Raw genomic sequence first — 18,741 nt, 5'->3', positions numbered from 1 at the left:
GGAGCATTTGGCTCCAGATTTGGAGTTTTTTAATTTTTTTAACCACACTATAATCCATAAAGGAAAAAAAAAATCGGGAAATAGACCTCCAGACTTAAACATGGAACCCAAAAAGAGCTCGAGAAAAGACACATGCCTCGTGGCTTTCCTAAATTTTATAAACCTGGAACGGGCAGAAGTGTGCCACAGAAGTGAGCCCTCCATGCATAGTTTGTCAGTGCTGGACACAGAGTAGGTGGTCAGCAATAACCATAATGCCTATCACCCCCCATCTAGAGAAATATACCTTACCACAAGCATTAAGTAAATGCTCTGGGGAGTCAGGGAGCAAATAAGAGTGCAGGGCAGGTCTCGCTCTTTCTTGTTCCTCCAGCCTCATCTTACACCATGCTCTGCCAACCTCCCTGCTCTTCCCCCTCCCCAGGCTCTAGCCACACTGGCTTAGTGCTTGCCATGGTCCTTCAAACCACAGGGACGACCACAGTGTTTGGCACATCGTAGGCATGAAATACCTATTTTTTTGAAGGAAGGAAAGGAGGAAAAACAGGAGGGACAGAAGAATAGAAAGAAGGAGACACTTCAGAAAATTATTCACTAAAGTGGGCCTGAAGGGAAGAATAATATGTCCATCTGCAGACACAGGAGGAAAACAGGGGCGGAGAAGAGAAGGGTGTTTCAAACAGAAGGAAAAGCAGGAGGAGTGACAATGCATGGCATGTTGAGCCAACACCAAAAGTATAACTGTGATTTAAACATCAGTACGAGAACAGTAACAGCAGATGGAGTGGGATGGGTAGGCAGGGCCAGATGATGATGGGTACAGGCAGCTCTCACAAATGTTGGAGCGGCACGATCATATTTGTGCTTTAGAATAGGTCCTTTGCTTGCAGAGAGGATGGCTATCAGGAACGAAGGTAGGAGGCAGCGGAAGACTGAAACCAGAAGAACAGTCAGGTCTGTTGTAGGAGTCCAGATAAGAGATGATAAAATGCCTGGATTCGAGAGACAGCACAGTATAGTGGGTTTTAACCCTAATTCTGCCATTGGCTGGATTTGTGATCTTGGATAAATCAGTTCATCTCTCCGGGCTGAGAATATTTGCCCTATATATTTCACAGGGTCACTCTGAGCAGCTAATAATATAAGTGAGAAAAATACTTCGTAAACTTAAAGCACTAGAAATTATATGTCATTATTAAAGAGGTGGAAGAGAGAAAAAGAGATAAGGGGGATAACTGAGAAACATAGCCATCCTTCCAGACATACAATCTATGGATGAGAGAGTCTTCTCTGACATCTCCCTTTTTCTCACCTTGTTATATATCAGTTGCCAAAATTGGGGAATCTTTTTTTAATTTTCTCTCAGCAATAAAAGAAATAAAGAACACCTATGGTGGGGGGCAGAGTAGGGATTTAGCACCTACCTTGTTATTTCTTCTAATCGCACAACACTCTCAGGAGGAAGGCGTTATTATCCTACTTTTACTGATGAGAAAATTGAGTCTCCAAAAGGTCAAATGAGTTGTCCTTTGTCACCCAGCTAGGAAGTGCCAGTGGGCAGAGACAGCATTCAAACAAAAGTCTGATTCCAGAGTCCTTTCTCTTAAACATTATACCATTGAAAAAGGTGGTTATTTTGCCATCGAGGCAATTGTTATTAGAGTTAATATTAGTAATTGCTCAGATAGACAAGGAAAAGGCAGGAATAAATCTTACTCACTCAAAAGTCATCTGTCATGCTTGGCCGTACCCTGGACATTGTATGTACAAGGCTGAAGAGGACAACACAGACATATAAGCACAGAACTTTCATGACTGCATGGCAGGTGCTATCAAAGAGGCCCAAAGAGCCTTAGAATCACAGGGGAAGGAAGAATGAATTCTTTCTGAAGAGGTCTGGGATGGTTTCATAGAAGAGATAACATTTTATCTGGGTATTAAAAAAAAATAAAGATTGGAGTTCACTAGGTAGAGGAGAAAGTGTAAATAATGGAGAGAGACATTCCAGCTAAGGAGGACAGCATATACAAACACAAAGAGATAGGAAAGAACATAAGGTAGTATAGAAATGGAGAGATGTTCAATCCGAATGAAGTGTAATGTACACTATGAGGTTGAGAAGGAGGGTTGGCAGGGAAAAACACACAGACACGAGGCTGGAAAAGTAGTTGGGGCCAGATCATGAAGGCCCTTAAATACGCCAAGCTAAGGAGTATGTATTTTAATACTGGAAGAAACAAGAAACCAACAAAGGTTTGAAATCAGGAGATAACATAATTGGATTTACTGTTAGTAAAATAACTCTGGTGGCCGTATAGAGATTAGAATGGAGTCAGGAGGTAGAAAAACTAGTTAAGAGGCTATTGATATATGATAATGAGGTTTGGAACCAATCTAGATTCTACAGATTTTTGGCAAAACTGATGGAGCTTGGTGAGAAGGATGGAGATAGTGAGAGTTAGTGGCTGATTCTATAGTTTCTTCCTTGAAACTGGGTAGATGGTGATATTTAACAAAGATAAAAAAAAATGAGAGCAGGAGGTTGGAGTGTCATGGAAAGGATTGGAAAACAGTTTCATTTTTGGACACATTGTATTTGAGGCAATAGAAAATAATAATAGCTGGCATTGGTTGAGTGCTCCAGGCATTGTTTAGTATTTATATATTTTTAATTAATTTATTTATTTGAGAGAGAGAGAGCACGTGCGCACGAGCGAGCGCTGGGGGAGGGGCAGAGGGAGAGGGAGAAAGAAAATCCCAAGCAGGCTCCACGCGAAGCGCCGTGTCTGACGCGGGGCTCCATCTCAGGACCTTGAGATCCAGACCCGAGCCAAAATAAAGAGTCCACACTTAACCGATGGAGCCACCCAGGCGCCCCCAGGCATTGTTTAAAGTGCTTTGTATGTATCAACTAATTGAGATCTGAGCTGACTAGGTAATTGGAAGTATAGGTTTGGAGCTCAAAAGACATGTCTGAGCTGGAAATATAAATTGATAGTCATCAGTGTATACGAGTCATAGTTAAAACTGTTGAGGCGAGAAGAAGGCAAACGATAAAATGCTGAGAAAAAAGAGCACCATTTTAGGAGCAGAGAGTAATGAAGATGATAAGCTCCATGACAGCAAAGATCACACTTGACTTGTTCACCACTGTGTCATCAGAGCCTGGCATACTATTTAGAATACAGTGCTTGCTCAATAAATAAATGTTGAAGGAATAAAATAAAAATATCAGAGAAGTATAAGGAGCAACAATGAGACATAGTGTCTTGAAAGTCAAAAAAGGAAAGGCAGTTTCAGAATGACTGGAAAATGCAAAACACTACAGTAGAGAGACCAGACTTGTGGTTACCAGAGGTGGAGGATGCAGGGAGGGAGAATTGGAGGAAGGTGTTCCAAAGGCACAAACTTTCAGTTACAAGGTAAATCAGTACTAGGGAGGTACAATATGATGACTCCAGCTAACACTGCTGTATGGTATATAGGAAAGGTGTTAGGAGAATAAATCCTAAGAGTTCTCATCACAAGGAGAAATTTTTTTAACGTTTTTTCTTTCTTTTCTTCTTATTGTATCTATATGAGAAGATGTATGCTTGCTAAAACCTATTGTGGTAATCGTTTCACAACATACATAAATCAAATCATCATGCTGTATGATTTAAAGTCATACAGTGATTTATGTCAGTTATTTCTCAATAAACCTGGGGGAAAAACCCAATAGGTAAGTCAGATAGAATGAAAAGAATCCATTGGGCTTGGTAGTTAGACAGCTGTTAGTAACTTGAAAGAGGCAATTTTGGAGAGTAGCCTCAGTCTAGACTGTAATAGGCTTAGGGGTAAATGGTTGTTGAAGAAGAGTAGACAATGAGCAGGAATTTGGTGGTAATAGGATTGAGGGGGTTAGAGGTACAGAGAAAAATAAAGCTATGTTTTTATTATTATTATTATTTGTTTTTATAATGGAGGAGACTTTACTATTATTTGTAGAACAGAAAAGAAGTCCTAGGAGAGGGATTGATTAAAGATGGTAAGAGAGTGGATAATTGCTCTTAGCTAATTTTCCCATCACTGTTTTCCTTTGAGCATGCTTATTGGGTCTTTTATGTACATTTAATTAGATTTTAAAACAAGTTACAGCCCTATGATCTACCTCACGGGGACATTTAGTCAGCTTAAAAGGACTTGATAGTTTAATACAGGATGGCACTTTCCTAATATGTTCTTTCTATATGTGTATGTCCTGAAATCTACAGAGGATAGGACTAGTCTATACTCTAAGCATGGTGGTGAAATTATGGAACTATCCACATAATTGAGGCAAGCAAAAACAAATACATGTTGATAATTGATGTCAATCTGTTTCATTCTTTTAAAATTTTTTATTCAATTTATTTAAATAAAAAAAAAACCAGTTCACCCATTTCTCCCACCCCCTACTCCCTGCCTCTAGCAATCACCAATCTCTTCTCAGTATCTATGAGCTTGGTTTTTCTTTTTTTAGATTCCACATATAAGATTTATCATATGGTATTTGTCTCCCTCTGTCTGACTTATTTCATTTAACATAATGTCCTTGAGGTCCATCCATGTTGTTGTAAATGGCAAAATTTCATTCTTTCTGACCGAATAATATTCCATTGTAGATATATACACACTACAAATTCTTTATCCATTCATCTATCAATGGATAATTGCTTGCACATCTTGCCTATTGTAAATAATGCTGCAATGAACATGAAGGTGTATATATCTTTCCAAATTTGTGTTTTCATTTTCTTTGGGTAAATACCCAGAAGTAGAATTCCTGGATCACATGGTAGTTCTATTTTTAATTTTTTGAGGAACCTTCATACTGTTTTCCACAGTGGTCACACCAATTTACATTCCTACTAACAGTGTACAAGGGTTTTCTTTTCTCCACACCTTCGCCAACACTTGTTATCTCTTGTTTTTTTTTTTAAGATTTTATTTATTTATTTGACAGAGAGAGCACAAGCAGGGGGAGTGGCAGGCAGAGGGAGAGGGAGAAGCAGGCTCCCTGATGAGCAAGGAGCCCAATGAGGGACTTGATCTCAGGACCCTGGGATCATGACCTGAGCCGAAGGCAGACGCCTACCCAACTGAGCCACCCAGGCACCCCTATCTCTTATCTTTTTGATAGTAGCCATTCTAAGAGATGTGCAGTGATATTTCTTTGTGGTTTTGATTTGCATTTCTCTGATGATTAATGATATTGAGCACATTGTTATGTACTTGTTGGCCATCTGTATGTCTTCTTTGAGAAAATGTCGATTCAGATCCTCTGCCCATTTTTTTTTTTTTTAAAGATTTTATTCATTTATTTTACAGAGAGATAGACAGAAGAGCACAAGCAGAGGGAGTGGCAGAGGGAGAGGGAGAAGCAGGCTCTGCACTGAGCAGGGAACCCGATGCGGGACTCGATCCCAGGACCCTGAGATCATGACCTGAGCCGAAGGCAGACGCCCAACCATCTGAGCCACCCAGGCGCCCCCTTCTGCCCATTTTTTTAAATAGGACTGCTTGTGTTTTTGCTATTGAGTTGTATGAGTTCTTTGTATTTTTTGAATATTAGCCTCTTATCAGATATATGACTTGCAATTATTTTCTCCCATTCAGTAGGATGCTTCTTCATTTCATTGATGGTTTCTTTTGCTGTGCAGAAGCTTTTTTGTTTGATGGAGTCCCGCTTGTTTATTTTAATGTCAGATTCAAACAATCATCTCTAAGACCTATGTCAAGGAGTTTACTGCCTATGTTTTCTTCTAGAAGTTTAATGATTTCAGATCTTATATTTAAGTGTTTGGTCCATTTTGAATTAATTTTTGTGTATGGTCTAAGATATTGATCCAGTTTCATTCTTTTGCATGTGACTGTCCAATTTTTTCAACATCATTTATTGAAGAGACTGTCCTTTCCCCATTGTATATTCTTGGCTCCTTTGTCAGAGATTAATTGACCATATATGCATGAGTTTATTTCTGGGCTCTCTGTTCTGTTCCATTGACCTATGTGTTTTTTATGACAATACCATACTGTTTTAATTACTATAGTTCTGTAATATAGTTTGAAATTAGGGCATGTGATGCCTCCAGTTTTGTTTTTCTTTCTCAAGATTGCTTTGACTATTCGAGGTCTCTTGTGGTTGCATACAAATTTTAGAACTGTTTGTACTATTTCTGTGAAAAATACCACTGGAATTTTGATAGAGATTGCATTGAATCTGTTTACTGCTTAGGTTATATGGAAATTCTAACAATATTAATTATTTTCAATCCATGAGCATTGAATATGTTTCCATTTATTTGTGTCTTCTTCAATTTCTTTCATTAATGTCTTGTTTTCAATGTACAGGTCTTTCACCTTGGTTAAACTTATTCAGTGGTATTTTATTCTTTTTGATGTACTTGTAAATGGGATGGTTTTCTTGATTTCTCTTTCTGATAGTTCGTTAATAGTGTAAAGAAATGCAACACACTTCTGTGTATTAATTTTGTATCCTGCAGCTTTACTGAGTTTATTAGTTCTAATGTTTTTATTTTTTTGATGGAGTCTTTAGGGTTTCTATATATAATACGTCATCTACAAATAGTGACAGTTTTACTTCTTCCTCTCCAATTTGGATGCCTTTATTTCGTTTTTTGAGTAATTCCTCTGGCTAGGACTTACAATACAATGTTGTATTGTTTCATTCTTATATTAATGAAGTCATTAGGGAAACAGCATACTTTGCTCCTGTGATCTGGCTTGATTATAAGATTATAGTACCTAGGGGCGTATTTACTGGGGACTACATAATATGCCTAAAATCTAACAGATTATTGGTATTTGTAGTCAATGCAAATGCCCTCATCCCTGAACAAGCCTTAGAAAGTGACAACTTGTTTATTCTAAAAACCAATTGCATAACTAGGGTTTTTTTAATGTCACAGATTACTTTGGCAGTCTAGTGAAGCCTACGGACTCCTTTTCAGAATAGTTTTTTAAATGTGTTCAATAAAATACATGGGATTACAGTGGAAACCAATCATATTGAAATATAATAATCAAAACATATAATAAGACAAATTTGTGATATGGAATTATCTATCTGCTTCTTTAGTAGCACATTAAATAATATCTATTTCCCCTCCTCTCCTGTCTTAAAATATGTTTGTATTTGACCTGTCAATAGTGTAGCTACATTATCATCTATGTGTTATCCATTTATGTAGTCATTTGAAGATTCCTTTGATGACGTACTCATATGTATGTATCAGTATCCTTAGTCATCCCAAGATAAATATTCTATGTACATACACACACACACATGTATATGTTATATATTGTGATTGGTCACAGCTAGCTGATATAGGACATTTGCTGGCAAAGCAGAAGACTACTTTAAAATTTCATATTAAGAAAACGAAAAGACCAGCCATCAGCCACAGATTGGGAGAAAATATTTGCAAGTTGTAATGTATGGCAAAGGACTTGTATCCAGAATATCCAAAGAACTCTTACAACTCAATAATAAGACAACCCAATCTTAAAATGGGCAAAAGATTTAAATAAATATAAATAGAAATTTTTCATATGACCTAGCAATTCCATTCCTACATATCTACTCAAGAAATGTAAATTGAATGTCCACACAAAGATTTGCATGATAATGTTCATAACGGCTTTATTCAAAATAGCCAAAAAGTGGAAAGAGCCCAACGTTCATTAACTGGTGAATGCATAAACAAAATGGGGTATATCCAGGGCACCTGGGTGGCTCAGTCGGTTAAGCGACTGCCTTAGGCTCAGGTCGTGATCCTGGAGTTCCAGGATCAAGTCCTGCGTCAGGCTCCCTGCTCAGTGGGGAGTCTGCTTCTCCCTCTGACCCTCCCCCATCTCGTGCTCTCTCTCTCAAATAAATAAACAAAATCTTTTAAAAAAATGGGGTATATCCATAATGGAATACCAATATTAAATGCCAACACCAATAGAGTAAAATACTGATACATGCTACAACATGAATGAACTTCAAAAACATTATGCTAAGTGAAAGATGCCAAACACAAAAGATCACATATTATATGATTCTATTCTATTTATATGAAATGCCCAGAAAAGACAAATCTATAGAGGTAGAAAAGTAGATTCATGTTCACTTGGGGTTAGGGGTGGGAATGAGGGTTAACTGTGACTGGATATGAAGGATCTTACTGGGGTGATGAAAATGTTCTAAAACTAGCAATAGTTGCACAACTTGGTAAATTTACTAAAAATCATTGAATTATATATATATATAAAATATGTGAATTTATGGTATTTAAATTGTATCTCAATAAAGTTGGTTTTTTTATTTAAAGAATTCTTAGAGACACAGCCCCAAATAAGGCAAATACTCCTCTTGATCCTTAGAGTAGGAAGAAACTTTCTCCATCTCTGAAAATCCTGAACACTCTATTCATACTTTGATGGCTGCAATTAGGGCTGAACATCACAGTGGAAAGGACCAACTTGGGCAAGTTACAACTTTAAGGAAAGAAGTTTGTATTTCAATCAGACCTTGATTTACCTATGCTCTTTGCAGAAGGGGACAACCAGACATATATTTTCTCCCCTTTGCCTCTTCTCTATCTAAATAACTCTCGCTAGGCTTTGACTTTAAATATGCTTGGTTGTATTCGAGCTTTTCACAAAAGCAGATTTGAGGCAAACTGGGAAGAAAAAATAAGGACCCTGACTACTTTGTTCGCATATTTTAACTGCTAGATATGTTGGCCTATGGTGAGATATGAATCTTCCTATTCTTTTCTTTAACACAATGCAGGTACATGCAGATAATAATTTATCATTAGGTATCCTATCTTTTAAGGAACATAATGACCACCATTGTCTGAGAAAGTAAAATCCTAGAGAGTTAGAGACTATGTTTAAATAAATCTTTGTGTGCTGTGCCTCAGGCACTTAATAACCAAAAATGATTATGGATATTCTGAAATCCTAGGCTCTATCTCATTCAGATAAATTGTGCAAGTACTTCACCTCAATGAGGATCATCACTCTTTTAAAGAAATTTAATGGAAACTCATTCTTTAATCCCAGGTCTTAACATTTAGCTTTCCATCCCTTTAAATAGCACTGCTTTATAAACTCTGACAAAGAGAAATCAAAAGCACCTAAAAGACCCTATCTCAAATGGTCACCAAGATTCTGTTATTGGCAACTTAACTCTCACAGTGAACAAACTTTCTTATAGAGAAGCATAACCTAGTTCCTTGTCAATCTATTTAAACGTTATTTTTCATTAGTATTAGTCAAGGTACAGAGAATTCAAAGAGCTAAAACCATTTGAAAGGTGAAAAACATTACAAACCCAGAGGATAAACTGGAATTGAGAGGAGATGAGAACCATCCAATACACATGAGAATCCACTACAAAGAGTAAAAACAAACAAAAAACTTCCCCTCAGAAAAGTCACCTTTTGAGAACTTATCCTGTGATTCTCCTCTTTTTCTTTGCCATTTTCTCCCAAATGAAAAAAAAAATAGCTTTACACTGCCAAAGATAATATGCAGAAGTAAACAGCAGTGAAGGAAGCAGCTCTGGATGTAAATAAGCTAAAACAAAAAATATTGTCAGTGTATCTCAAGGTTTATTTTAGTCTTACCAGGGTCACTCACACTGATCTAGCTGGTGGCATTGTAAAACAATGATAATCTGAAATCCACACACCAAAGCAGGGCTTGCTTTTAGAGACACACTTCAATACTTCTAAGAATTAAAGCATAATCCTCCAGTGACTTTTATGTATATCAAGTGATAAAATGCAGTGTTTGGGCAGTCTCCAGCTATCTAGAATGATTTGTTAATGCCTTTCCCCAAAAGTACACTGAATACAATCAGCTAGAGTCTGAAAATAAAGGTTTTGCTGGAGGGTATGCTGCCCAGGCATAACATTTTTACAAGTGGCAAGATTCCCGGACAAATTGTTAACTAATCAAAACCTGGCATTTTCAATAAATGTAGTATTGAGCCTCAAGGTAACACATAACTAAACTTGTGTACTGGAGGAATCAGATGGAGAAGCACACAGAATCGTAAATCAATACTCCTGTTTACAAAGTCTTGAATTTACTTACATAAGAGCTGATGTTCTGAGTTGGGGGGGGGTGTCACAAGATGTTAAAAGTCAGGTATTCTGGCATCATTCTCTTTTCTTAAGAGAAATCATTTCACTTCATTCTGATATTTTCTTTTTTTTTTTTTTTTTAAAGATTTTATTTATTTATTTGAGAGAGAGAATGAGACAGAGAGAGAGCATGAGATGGGGGAGGGTCAGAGGGAGAAGCAGACTCCCTGCCGAGCAGGGAGCCCGATGCGGGACTCGATCCCGGGACTCCAGGATCATGACCTGAGCCGAAGGCAGTCGCTTAACCAACTGAGCCACCCAGGCGCCCATTCTGATATTTTCTTAAAGATATATGCCAGGACAAAGTAATCCTTCCCCCCACCCATAAACATATTAGTTGCTTTTATTGGGTTGAATTAAGTATGGCTCTATACATAGTATTTACAAATATTTCAAGTATTAAAAATACAGCCAATCATTTTAAATTGTCAAACCCACAAGGTAAATATCTATCATCTATATGGTGCGTGACTTTGGCTATTAACAGTTTATTAAATAGAGCAGTGAAATTGTACTCAATAGTCAAACAACTTCATATTTGAACTCAGCAGCTAACTTTATTTCTGCCAGCAGAAGTAGCTAGTGAGATTGGAAAACTGCAATATCTCTCATTATTTGGGTCATTCCTCCTTTGGTAAATTATCCTAGTAATTACACTGGGGGTCTCTCTACTTTCTGGGATCCATTAAACTTTTCTTGACCAGATGTCTGCAGAAATTCCTTTGCCTGCAGTCCCTAGCTGATTCGATGGATGATATCTAAACAGCCTATGAAATGTTAACTTTCAGATTTTTTTTTTTCTATTCTAAACTTTCTGATGACACAGAAAACCAGTGAAAGGAAACATCAGACAGAAACTGAACATCATCTAGTGGTATTAGTTCAGTTCAGGTAGTTAAAGAGTCCAGATGTTGTCATCTGGTACTGTCAAAGGATCACAAGCAAGTTGACTCCCATAACTTCCGCGGCACTTTCAAGTCCCATTCCTTGGGCTCTCCTCCCACTCTCAAACTTGTGTGCCAATTCATGTTCTTGTAGACCAGGGAAAATTACATTTCTTCTGCCTTGGAGATAGATGCAGAGAAAAGCATCAGATGTCAGTCATCTTAAAGTCGTCTGGGAATAGGCTCAGAAATGTGCGTCTCTTGTGTCTTCTACTTTTATTTTCCCAACCCGTTACGAAGTTTTGGGATAGAAAGATGCCTGAGTCCCAAAGGCATAAGCGTGACGCTGTGCTATTCCTAAGAACCCCATTAACTCCCACTAGAGTGATGTGAACTCTGTTTCGCAGTGCAACCTTCTGTAACCCCCTAACACAAACACAAGAGGTGGAACGGGAAGGGGGTCAAAGGAGGAGGAGGGAAAAGGGTCGGGGAGGAAAAGAGACTCACGGCTCCTGCCAGTTCCTCGGTCAGGCACAACGTAACCAGGAGCAGCCACAACCTGAAACAGGAGGAAGGGTGAGTAACATGGGCTCTCAAAGCTCCGGGGTCCTACGTCTGTCCGTAGTCCCCGACCCTTTTTGGCTGCCTGCCCCCCACTTTCTCTGCAATGACATAAGTACAAGTATAGTCCCGGTCCGGCAAAGTAGCTCAAAGTAGGAAAGAGGGAGGGGAGCTCAGGGCAGCAACAGCTCACCCAGGGTGCATGCTTGCGGCTCCTCCGGAGCTGGGTCCCGGGAGACAGCTAAGCGGCTCCACAGCCCCGGCTCATCAGGGCTCCGCTGATGCTTGGCGGCTGCTTCCTTATTCAGGAGGACGGGCTAGGGGGGCGAAGTGGCTCACTTCGGAAGAAACTAAACTCAGCTTCTAGATAAGAAGTGCCCCAAAGGGAAACAGTCAGCGGTGCCCGCTACAACTTGCCGCACTCAAAAGATAGTTCCATACACTAGGAGAGGAAGGAATGGAGGGAAAGGGGCGGGGCTGTCTGCTGTCAATCATCCCCCCTACCTTGGGCAGCCCGGCGTCTTTCTCACTTTCAGGGACCTCTGCGCATAATATTCCCACGCATCTCCATAGCTTCATGCGCAGGCCCATAGAGACCTCTACACTAAGATCTAAGCAACTGTGCAGCATACACTTCCATAAACCACCGTTAACTGTTACACATAAATACATTTAAGGCACAGGACTCCTACCGATGGGCCCCAAAGTGCCCTTGCATGCTTGCCCAAATGCATACAACACTCATTCTGATCGTCTACTAAGCTCCTGGGGGTGGGGTGGGGTGGGGTGGGGTGGTGGTGGTGGTTTCTGGAGTAATAAATCTACCCAAAGCTGAGTAGAACCTAAGGCTGAGTGGGCCCCCATGAATAGGTCCAAAGTCTTGCAAGACTCTCAAGTGGCAAATTCTAGGTTCTGAGATAACAGAAATGTTCTGAGGAATTCTTGAGCAAATCCGCGAAAGACCCTCCAAGGAGTCCACACAAAATATTTTCTGGGCCTGTTGGTACTTTAACAAATCTGTAGATCAGGATTACCAAAGTAATGCTCAAGTCTACTTTATTTCGGAAACATCAATTCAACTGCCATTAACTCTACATAAATGTTCCCAGTTAGGTATTTGTGTTAGTTTTAAAGAAAACTTCATGAAAGTTATTTAATTCCCTGTACTAAATCCTTCTGAAACACAACTGCAATGAGAGTCAATACCTTTTTATATTAGTTCAACACAAAAGGTAAAAATTACAGCATTTAACAATGTAGTTAAATAAAAAGATATGGCTGTATTACAATAGCATCCAACCATATAATAATTACCAATATCTACTGAATGCTCCTCAATCTTAGATGTTTAAATCACGCATAAAGGCTTCGTACACCTAAGTAGGTTCGTTTTCCTAATTCTTCGGTTGTAAGAATATGTTTAATTATGTAAATATACTTATACAGTTCTAATATTTTCACATATTTTATTGTATGTAGAAACTGTCCTGCGAGCAGGTGGAAGGCAAAGAACACCAGCAGCCCAGGGAGCGGCGACCAAAATTTGTTTCTAACCATTAACAATAAAAAGCTCAGTTCTTCTAAGATCCATCCGCTAAAAAAAATAGTCCCAGCTCAGGTCTATTTGTAATTGGCTTTGGTGCTCTCACCAATGAGAGTGAGACTGGGCAGGGAAGAGTAATACCAACGGAAGGTGCAAGTGAACGAATAGAAAAGCTTCCCGGTTGGACTCATGGTGCTCAGCCAACTGATCTGGAAGTTTCCCTCCCCCAAATAACTGAGCGTCACTCCCTCGCAGGTTGCTGGGGCAGTCTGAAGCGGTGGCGGAGTGATCCTCAAATTCCCCAGTAGCTGGTGGGGAGGGGGCGGTGCGGGAGGAGAGAGGGAGGAAAGTTGAGCTGTGGGACTTGCGTGAGGAAAAAGTTTGCAAGTCCAGACAGAAGGGAAAAGTGCTCCCGAGAGACCAGCTTTGGGGAGGGGAGGGGGGGAGGGAAGAAGAGCTTCTCCTTTTTTTTTTTTTTTTTTTTTTCCCACCCCCAACACTCTTAAAAAGCTTCCTCCTCACCTAAGCCGACGGGCACAATTGGGACACCCTCGCTGTCCCTCTCCGCCTCTAGCTCTCTCCCCATAAACTCAAGATTATGTCAGTTGGTCAGAGCTAGCCAGGGATTTCGTGCGGGTGCTGAAGGAGCTGCGGGAGCCGGAGAAGAATGAAACTGCGTGGAGTCAGCCTGGCTGCCGGCTTGTTCTTACTGGCCCTGAGTCTTTGGGGGCAGCCTGCAGAGGCTGCGGTAAGTCCTTCCTTCTACCCCCCCCCCCCCCCCCCCCCCCCCCCCCCCGCCCCCGTCATCTCACTCTCAGGCAGAAATTACTTTTTTGTCCCTTTACCTTCCTTTCTCCTCGGCCTTGGCTAGGGAATTCCACTCTGCCCTCACTTGCTTAGGAGGAAACATTATTTACAACGCTGGTAGCTCAAGCCTTCTCCAGCCCAAGGGAGAGGTTTACGTTTAAAAATCGGGCTACGGGCTTTGCAGCAGCTAGCTGCCCTGGGGGGCCAGAGCGGAGCCGGGGTGGGGGACGCACCTTAATAGCTCACTAGGCTCTGGAGGGTATTTGAAACTTTTCCTCCCCACCCTCCGCCCTCGGGTTGTTTCCCTTGCCTTGCCGGCTAACCTTTACACTAGTTGTACCCAGCCCACGCACTCTTTAAACCTGGTCTGTAGTTGAATATTTTGCCTTTTCTAAATCCAGCTTCCATCAGAATGTTGGGCGCGCCCGGGGAAGTGCTTCCCTTTTGCCCCTTCCTTAGGCCACACGAACCTGCCCTCACCTCTGGCCACTAAAGCCCCTGTAGAGACCGTGTCCCCCTTTTGACGTCCTTATGGCAAACGCTCAGGTAACACACGGAAGAAGGAGGTAAAGACGGATGGCCTCAGGCTTCAGGTCTTCGGCGTCGTGGGTTGTGTTTTTTTTTTTTTTTCTTTAAACTCCTGGGTTTTTGTTTGTTGTTTACTTAAAAAAAAATCTTACTAAGGCACCTAAACAAATCGAAACTATGCCCATCACCTATTTAAAGGAAAAGAATTCTCTTTTTTTCAAAGGAGAAGGAGTGTTCTGATTTAACGGACAGTGGAGGAGGATGCACCTGTGAAATGACAGCGCAAAAATTCCACTCAGTTTTAGGAATGTAGAATTAAAACTCCAATATATCTCCTAGAAGGATCTCTGGGTAGTCCCACCCACTATCTTTCCGGGGATGAGGCAGATGTAAAGGAATGAATGGCTTTGTTAAAGAAAATGTTTTCCAGCCTGAAGCCCATCATCCTTCATTTCGCTTAACCTTGAAAGAATTAAGTATGCGACAAATTATTTAAAAGTTATATTTGAGTGATCATAATGGGTGGTTTTAAAAACACTTTAATGTGAGATCATGGCTTAGGCCTTCCGTGGTTGAGTGACTTATCAGTTCTTTATATATGCAGCTGCTATGTTATGGCTTATCTGGGTCCACTTTTAAGTTAGCTGTCTGGTTTCTCTATACACTCAGCATACCTCAGATTACATTGTCCTTTTATCCTCCAGAAAATGTGTACCCAAGGTATGAAAACTAACTTTCATATTACTCTAAGCACAACATCATTATGATAGCAGGTCTGCTGAAAAACCATGAATATCAACTACACTTATAATTTTTCCTCTGAAAAATTAGAGATGACTTAAAATTGCTTTTTTTGATGCAGAGCATCTTAATGGGGTAAGGTTTTGCCACTCAGTGGTGCTTATAGGCCCCCAGATAAAACTACAATTGTGTTGTTGAAAATAAGTTACTTTTTTTTAGTTTTTTAAAATTAATTAATTAATTTTTTTGATGTAGTGTTCCGGGATTCATTGTTTGTGTGTAACGCCCAGTGCTCTATTCAATACATGCCCTCCATCGGGAAAATAAGTTACTTTTAAAAACATCTTGGTGCTTACCGCTTATGGCATGTGGCCCAGGGGCAAAGGTTTTGTGGATGTTTAAATATTTCTAATTTTTTTCCTTTGATATTGCTATTAGTAAATGTGCACCCGATACCAGTCATACAGGTATGTATAACAATACTATACATCAATTTGTAATAAAATCAAAAGTGAGATTTCTTTTTATGGTTGACAGAACTTGGGAGCAAGCTTATTTTCTTGGACTCTAATGATTGAGTGTTCATGAAGTAGTTACAGAAGATACCATGCAGTTTTTTTCCTTTTTCTTTCTGTATAATTTTAAAAGAACATTTTATATCCCATTTCTCTATCATTAGGACATTGTGCCTCTAATAAAGCCAGGAGTTTGTTTTTTCTGCTTCACACATCAATATCCTCGTTAGAGGAAATGTTTTAATCATCTCAAAGATATGAATGGTATCTTCTCTCCATATTAGTGCTAGGGATATTGGTGACCTTCTCCAGAGTAAAATGGATGATAGTGGAGTTGACTGATTGTTGACTGAAGTAGTCTGGTATTGGGACTTTTATATCAGGAAGAACAATGATACTTACAAGAATTGCTTTAATTTTTCATAGTTAAGTGATTTATTTCTGAAGTCATGCCAAATTGGGATATCATAAATACGTGGAAGATTTTTTTAGGTAGAGTGTTTATTAGGTGGAATAGAATAATCTTTATGCTGAAAAGGTTGGCAGTAAGAGAAAAAGGCAGGTTTAGTTTGTAAAGGTCTTTTCTAGTGGTGGAAATAACATATTTTTATGGAAAGGTAATTATACCCATACTTACTATCAGTAGAATATGCACTTAGATTTATGGATACTGTGTGTAAAATTGTACTACCCCTACTATACAAATGTGAGTTTTTTTGTGCAGTGAAGTGGATAGGTTTCTCTAATATAAATGTACCATCTCTCTTGTGACCAGTGGCAACAACTCACTGAGGGTAGTAGTGTCATTTGTGACCAGAACAGTTTTTCCTCTGAAGTATACTATGAATTGACTGCTCCATAGGAAGAATTTGTTGACACTGTGATCATAACTTTAATTTTTGAGTGTTTACTATGTGCCAAGCATTGTGCTAATATGGCAATGTACATTATCATATTTAGTCTTTGCAACAGACCTATGAGATATATACCATTGTTATCCCCACTTTACAGATCAAGAAGCTATGAATCATAGAGGTTAAGTAACTTCCAAAAAATCACATAGGTACTAAGTTGTGGGGCTGGAAATTGCAACAGTTTGACTCCAAATTCTTTACCCTCAATGACTGTACTATACTACCTCCTTTGTATATGGTCTATAGAGACTTATTTGCTGTTCAGAGTGTTTGGATCTCTGCTACCTTTTTTTTTTGGTGGTGGAGACACAGGAGGTGAAATGGAAATGATAATGGGGATTACATCTCTTCTTGCTGATGTTAGGAGAAGTAGCATCGTATAATGGAAACAGCTTTGGACTTAGAATAAGAGATCATAATAGAGATCAGTTTGATTTTTGTACATATATCTGCATATAGAGAGATAATTTAAAAGCAATCTAGAAGCAATTGTGTGTTGCAGGTGTGATTTTATACAATCACATATAAAAAGTTAGATTTATAAAACAACTATAATTTGTGGTGGATGATTATTTTGAAGAAGGTTTTGCTTTTTGCTCGATCCCAGGACCCTGGGATCAGGACCTGAGCCGAAGGCAGATGCTTAATGACTGAGCCACCCAGGCGCCCCACTCTCCATTTTTTTTTAAAGATTTTATTTATTTGATAGAGCACAAGTAGGCAGAGCGGTAGGGAGAGGGAGAAGCAGGCCTCCCGCTGAGCAGAGAGCCTGATGCATGGGGCTCCATCTCAGGACCCTGAGATCTTGACCTGAGCCAAAGGCAAACGCTTAACTGACTGAGCCACCCAAGCGCCCCTTGCCTCTACATTTTGATTGGAATCCTGTTGATCCAAATCTTTGCTCAGTTTCAGCGTGATGTTTATATTCATCCAGCAGATATTTATTCAGCAACTTGTAAGTACTTAAGAATTGTATATGTTGTTTTATTTCCACCCTGTTGGATATGTTCTGTTCGCAAAATCATTCTGTGCTAGACACTGTGGATAAAACTAAATAAGATAGGTTTCTTGCCTCCATGGAGTTTACGTGCTAGTGAGAATAGTCTTTCTGTGAAACTTTCCCTTACTATTACATATCAATGGCTGATTCTAGTCTTCTTTGAACATTTGTAATATTTAGCCTCTTCCTGTCTAGTATCTTAATGTATTTGGTCTTTTTTTTTTTTTAAAGATTTTATTCATCTATTCATAAGAGACAGAGAGAGAGAGAGGCAGAGGGAGAAGCAGGCTCCCCACTGAGCTGGGAGCCCGATGCGGGACTCGATCCCAGGACTCTGGGATCATGACCTGAGCCGAAGGCAGACGCTTAACCGTCTGAGCCACCCAGGTGCCCTAAATGTATTTGGTCTTACAAGCATTTTGTTTCATGGGATTTTATCTGTTCTCCCTATTAGATTATAGGCAAGAACTGTATATTTGTTCATTTGTTCAACCATTTTACATGTTGGTTTTGTCTAATAGCAAAAGTAATACATGCTTAGTATTGGAAACTTGAAAAATGCAGAAAATTATAAAGAAGAAAATAAAAACATGTCCACAGTTCTATCAACAACATAGAAATTGGGGTTCCAATTATTGTTTAATGATTTTCCTCTTTAAAAATTGGTTAAAATTTTTAAAAATTGGGATTACTTTATATACAGTTGTATATCGTAATGCTTTTTTCATTTATTAAGCATTTTCCCATGTTATTAAAATTCTTCGTTTAAAGATACTAGTTTTAGGGGCACCTGGTTGGTACAGCCAGTTAAGTGTCCGACTCTTTGTTTTAGCTCAGGTCATGATCTCGGGGTCCTGGGATCAGGCCCCATGTCGGGCTCCACGCTCAGCAAGAAGTCTGCTTGAGATTCTCTCTCCTTCTCCCTCTGCCCCTCCTGCTTATGCTCTCTCTCAAATAAATAAATAAATCTTAAAAAAAATAAAGATACTAGTTTTAAATGACTGTATATAAGTTATACATACCATAATTAAATTACCTATTCACTTTGTTCTTCTTTTTTCAAA

At 39.4% G+C, this 18,741-nt stretch overlaps 2 protein-coding genes across 3 annotated transcripts in view; one reads left to right on the top strand and one right to left on the bottom strand.

Annotated features, from left to right (window-relative positions):
• COL4A6 (collagen type IV alpha 6 chain) overlaps positions 1 to 12,062 on the bottom strand; it is a 272,612-nt gene extending 260,550 nt beyond the window's left edge. The window contains exons 1-2 of the mRNA XM_032392826.1: positions 11,823 to 12,062; positions 11,576 to 11,627 (exon numbers count right to left, since the gene is read on the bottom strand). Coding sequence (XP_032248717.1) covers positions 11,576 to 11,627; positions 11,823 to 11,833 — 63 coding nt within the window. The 5' untranslated portion in view covers positions 11,834 to 12,062. The remainder of the gene's footprint in view (positions 1 to 11,575; positions 11,628 to 11,822) is intronic.
• Positions 12,063 to 13,669: 1,607 nt separating this feature from the next.
• The window catches only part of COL4A5 (collagen type IV alpha 5 chain), a 225,875-nt gene continuing 220,803 nt past the window's right edge, over positions 13,670 to 18,741 (top strand). For both annotated transcript variants that reach the window (XM_032392788.1, XM_032392787.1), the window contains exon 1: positions 13,670 to 13,920. In XM_032392788.1, the coding sequence (XP_032248679.1) occupies positions 13,840 to 13,920 (81 nt within the window). In that variant the 5' untranslated portion in view covers positions 13,670 to 13,839. The remainder of the gene's footprint in view (positions 13,921 to 18,741) is intronic.

The sequence above is a fragment of the Phoca vitulina genome, unplaced genomic scaffold (assembly GCF_004348235.1).
Source record: "Phoca vitulina isolate PV1807 unplaced genomic scaffold, GSC_HSeal_1.0 scaffold69, whole genome shotgun sequence".
NCBI classification, from domain to species: domain Eukaryota; kingdom Metazoa; phylum Chordata; class Mammalia; order Carnivora; family Phocidae; genus Phoca; species Phoca vitulina.
The sequence above is the reverse complement of the archived record's forward strand: the minus strand, read 5'-3'. Positions and strand labels throughout refer to the sequence as shown.